This window comes from Nelumbo lutea, chromosome 6 (assembly GCF_056320005.1).
Source record: "Nelumbo lutea isolate HS-2025 chromosome 6, American lotus-T2T, whole genome shotgun sequence".
Lineage (NCBI taxonomy): Eukaryota > Viridiplantae > Streptophyta > Magnoliopsida > Proteales > Nelumbonaceae > Nelumbo > Nelumbo lutea.
Genome location: NC_142689.1, coordinates 59125159 through 59130074, shown reverse-complemented (window position 1 = coordinate 59130074; position 4916 = coordinate 59125159). Strand labels below are relative to the sequence as shown.

General features: G+C 35.9%; 1 protein-coding gene across 1 annotated transcript; it reads left to right on the top strand.

The window, feature by feature from the left end:
* LOC148849098 (uncharacterized) lies at positions 1-411 on the top strand. The gene has a single exon (XM_088951388.1). The coding sequence runs from the start codon at positions 1-3 to the stop codon at positions 409-411; it is 411 nt and encodes a 136-aa protein (XP_088807514.1).
* The last annotated feature ends 4505 nt before the right edge of the window (positions 412-4916 follow it).

The following is a 4916-nucleotide window of genomic DNA, read 5'->3' as shown; positions in this document are numbered from 1 at the left end:
ATGGTTGCGATGCCTGTATGCAATAATTTTAGGGGACCCGAACCTCTTAGAGCAGTTATCGACAAAGCCAAGGAATGGAACATTGAAAGCAAAGTAGATATCCAGTTGATAGCCAATGATTTCTTCTTAATCACTTTCACTTCGGCTAGTGATTATTCTAGAGTTATCAAGGAGGTTCCTTGGATGGTGAATGGGAAGTATCTGGTGCTTGTCCCTTGGAAACTGAACTTCAACCCCATTAGAGCTAAGCTCGAAGAGGCAGATGTTTGGGTCTGCTTATTGGGATTACCAATTGAGTTCTGGTCAAGAGACAACCTAGAGATCATTCATAGAGATGTCGATAAGGTCCTCAAAATCGATAATTATACCATCAAATTATCCCACACTATTTATCGTCGACTTTGTATCTGAGTTAATTTATCTAAGCCATTTATTCTTGAAATACCATTAACCTCTAATGAGGCTAATGATGGTGATGAAAATAAAGTGAAGGTCTTCTATGGGAATTTCTTTGACTTATGCATCAACTGTGGGTGGAGGGGGCATAAGGCTCCGGATTGCACAAAGAGCTTCCGGAATGAAAGAGAAGATGGGTGGACCGTGGTTAAATGAAGAAGGTTCCAGAACAGTCACAAAGCTGCCAGCAATGGGGTTCGTTCCTAGAATTTCAAGCAGTTAGAAAGAATGAAAGACAAGTATGGGCTGAACAAGAACAACACCTGGGTGGCTAGGAGATTAAGAGACCTCTCCAGCAGATTTGAGCTGTGAAGAACCCGATTCATCAATGCAATCCATGCCACTATCGAACCAACTGAACCTAACCCCCCCCCCCCCAAATAAACAGTGGGTTCCTAAGAAACTAAGGGAAGAGAGCAAGATCAATTTTAGCACCTCTTCGGTGCTTTACCAGAAACGTCTCAAGGGCAAGTACAACAATGATGATTCTGAAGAAATTAATAAAGAGAAGGATGGAGAGTAGGGTATGGAGACTGAATGGAATAACCAACAATGTGGTGATACCAAAGTCATATCCATGAACTTTGGATTTGATTCGCTTAGCCATGAAGGTAAGGATAATATGATATAACAAGATATTGATGTTAATAGGGAAATCACCCTTCTAGAAATGGACAACATAGGTCCAAATGTCATTACTGTTGTCAATGAGAGTAATTAGTTGGAATGTGAGAGGGGTAGAGGGGCAATCTCTATAGAGACAAGTCATGAATCTTAATAGAATCCATAAGCCTAGTGTGTGCTTTTTGATGGAGACTAGAACAAATCCAGAAAGATTTAATAAAATAGCCAAATCATTTATTTTTTATGATTGTTGATTCTTTAGGGTTTTTAGGAGGTTTGTGGTTCTTTTGGAAGAAAAGTTTATGTAATCTCCAAATTATTTTTTCTAATGATCGTATGATCCTTACTTTTGTGATTGATTTTGATTCTAATAAATCTTGTTTTTGCACTTTCATCTACGTCCCCTAGTAAAATGGATCAAAGAATTGTAACAATATTAATAAAGCATGGTTTGTTAGAGGATAAAAGAGGGGGAAGAGAAGTTCGATCCAGCCAAGTCCAAAGTTTTAATGACGTTATTGATGATTGTAACCTCATGGACTTAGAAATGAAAGGGTTGCGGTTTACTTGGAAAAATAAGATTGTGTGGGAGTGTTTAGATTGGATGCTTGTTAATGAGGCTTGGAGGATGATGTTCACTCCCCTTTATTACTTAATATATATTCAATGACAGTATTTGATCCTAAACCATTTAGATTCGAGTCTATGTGGTGTTTAGACCCAAATTTAGGAAAAACTATCCAAGATGCTTAGAACTTTGAAACAAATGATACTAGAGCCATGCAATTTGTAAGGAGAATAAACAAACTGCTCCAAGTTCTTAGAGAATGGAATAGAAATAAATTTGGTAACATATTCAAAAGGAAAGAGGATATCCTTAGGAGACTAGAGGAGGTGCAAAGGAAACAAGTTGATACAACGAATGACCCCTCACTGCCCAACCTAGAAAGGGCTCTCCATAAACAATTAAATAATATCCTAAAGAGAGAGGAGTTTTATTGTGCCCAAAAAATCTAGAATTGATTGGATCAATCTAGGGGATAGGAATAACAAATTTTTTCATACAATGGCTACAATTAGGAGGGATAGAAATGGGATTATCTATATTAAAGATGATGTTGGAATCTTAATTAATGATTAGAATGAAATTGCTGATTATTTTTTTAAGCAATTTGATAAAAGATTCTGGGCCGAGGGGACTTGTAATATTGAAAAAGTCATCAGTGGTATCACTCCTTGTATAAGTGATGATCAAAACAATGATATTGGGAGTGATGTTACTGATGAGGAGATTCTTTGTACCTTTAACTCTATGAAAGAGCTTAAAGCTTCGGGTCTTGATGGTCTCAATGTTTTATTTTTCAAAAAATACTAGACTATTGTCAATGAGTCAGTGTGCAAAGTAGTGAAAACTTTCTTTGATTCGGGAAAGCTACGTAGGATTCTCAAGAAAACCTTTATTTCTCTTCTTTCTAAGAAGAAAAATGCAGAATTAGTGGATTGTTTTAGACCTATAAGTCTATGTAATGTTATTTATAAAATTATTTCTAAAATTCTAGTTAATAGAATCAAACCTCTACTGGATGAAATCATTTCCCCTTATCAGAGTGCATTTGTTTCTAACAGATAAATCAATGATAATATTCTTATTGCTCATGAGATGATGCATTCTAGGAGAAAGAATAAGGGTAAAGTAGGGTTGATGGCCTACAAGATTGACATGGAAAAAGCTTATGACAAATTGGAGTGGAATTTTATTGAGAAAGTCTTGAGGACATTTGGTTTCCATGAAAATTGGGTAAATTGGGTTATGGAATGTATTAAAATAGTATCTTACCAAATTTTAATTAAAGAGAAGCTCACAAGAGACATTCATCCCACTAGAGGAATAAGATAGGGGGGCCCTCTTTCTCCCTTACATCTTTGTTCTTTGTGTTGAGGCCTTAGGTAGAAAGTTAGAGCAAGAATCTTTGTCTATGGGAAACCTTATTGGCTGTAAAGTTGCTAGAGGTGCTCCTAAGTTTCCCATTCTGCAATTTGCTGATGATTATCTTATTTTTGTTGAAGCTACTACCCCTACGGGTTATAAAGTCAAAGAAATCCTTGATGATTTTGTGAAGGCTTTGGGTCAAAGCCCTAACTTTGCAAAATTTTTAGTTATTTTCTCTAAAAAAATGTCCATGAGATTCAGGAAAATTTTACCTAAAATTATGAAAATCCCATTAGAAGTAAACTATAAATCCTATTTAGGGAACCCCATCATCAAGGGCAGGGTTACAAAAAATGCGTTTCACGATCTCCATGAGAAAATTGTTAGCAAGTTGGCTAATTGGAAAAAGAATTTTCTTCTATGGTTGGAAGAATCACTCTTCTTAACTCCACTATCAATATGATTCCTCAGTTTTTTATGAGATCTTTTCAAATCCTGAAGAATATGATTAAGGAGATTGATAGAATTCAAAGGGGATTTCTTTGGTCCAACTCTGAAGGCAGAAAGCTGATTCACCTAATGAAGTGGGAAAGAGTTTGTACTCCTAAAGATTAGGGTGGTTTAGTCCTTAAGAACCTTGTTTGGGTTAATGAAGCCAATTTTGCAAAATTCTTACTAATGAAAATAATTTGTGGGTCAAAATAATTAAAAGTAAATATCTAAAAACAAGCAAATTTCTGGATGCTAGAATCAAGAAAGGTATCTCGTGGCTTGGAGAGGGATCCTCTGGGCTAGAGAGCTTCTTATAAAGGCTTTGGGTTGGGATATTGGTAATGGTAAATTAGTGACTTTTTGGAGAGGTAGATGGATTGGAGATAAAGCTATTGCTGATTTGGTTTCACAAGGAAACACTGTTAATGATGGGTTCTTAGTTCGTGATGTGACTTATCAAGATAGGAAAGTTTGGAATAGAGAGAAAATATGCAATCTTGTTCCATATGATATTTGGTTGAAGATCAAAACTATTTTCATCCCACCAGAGTTAAAAGAGGATGAGTTAGTTTGGTGGTTTAATGCTAATGGCAAATTTTCTTCAAATTCTGCATATTGAAATATAATGTTTTAAATCCAATAAATAGTTTTAATTGGAGTAAGAACATTTGGAAGCTAAAGTGCCCACCAAAACTTCAGGTGTTTATGTTCTTATTGTTGAACAATTGACTTCTCTCTAAGTCTCTTCTTAGATGCAAGGGGTTAAATATCGATGGTGGATGTGATGTTTGTGGTGAGGATGAGGATGTTGATCATATTTTTAGAAAATGTTCTATTGCAAGGAATTGTTGGGGGATTATTCTCCCAACTATTCAAGGTCTTGAAGATCAAGATAGGTCTATAAAAGATTGGTGGCTGGACCTTTCAAAGAGTTTGTTGCTCGAGTAGGAATGGCAAAAGGAAAAATGTGTATTTCTATTATGGCATCTTTGGAAGAGTAGAAATTTGAGGGTTTTTAAGAATCTTTCGATTCCTCAATATAAGGTCATTGATAATGTCATTGACTTGTTTATGGAATTTCAAGAGTATACAAATAAGTCTAAGGGTGAAAGTTTAACCAAAGATTGTAGCTATATAAGGTGGAATCCCCCTGATTTGGGTGTGGTTAAAATTAACTTTGATGCTTCTCAGATGAAGGATGGTATGTGCACCATTGTGGCTCTTGCTAGGGATCACTTGGGTGTAGTTTTAGATATTAAAGCTTATAAATTGGGGTTTACCTCCATTAATAGGGTGGAAGCTTAGGATGCTTGGGAAGCCCATAATTTGGCCTTGAATTTCGAAAACTTTCCTCTCATAATTGAGGGTAACTCCAAGATATTGATATCTTGTCTTAACAAGTCAAGTCCATGTG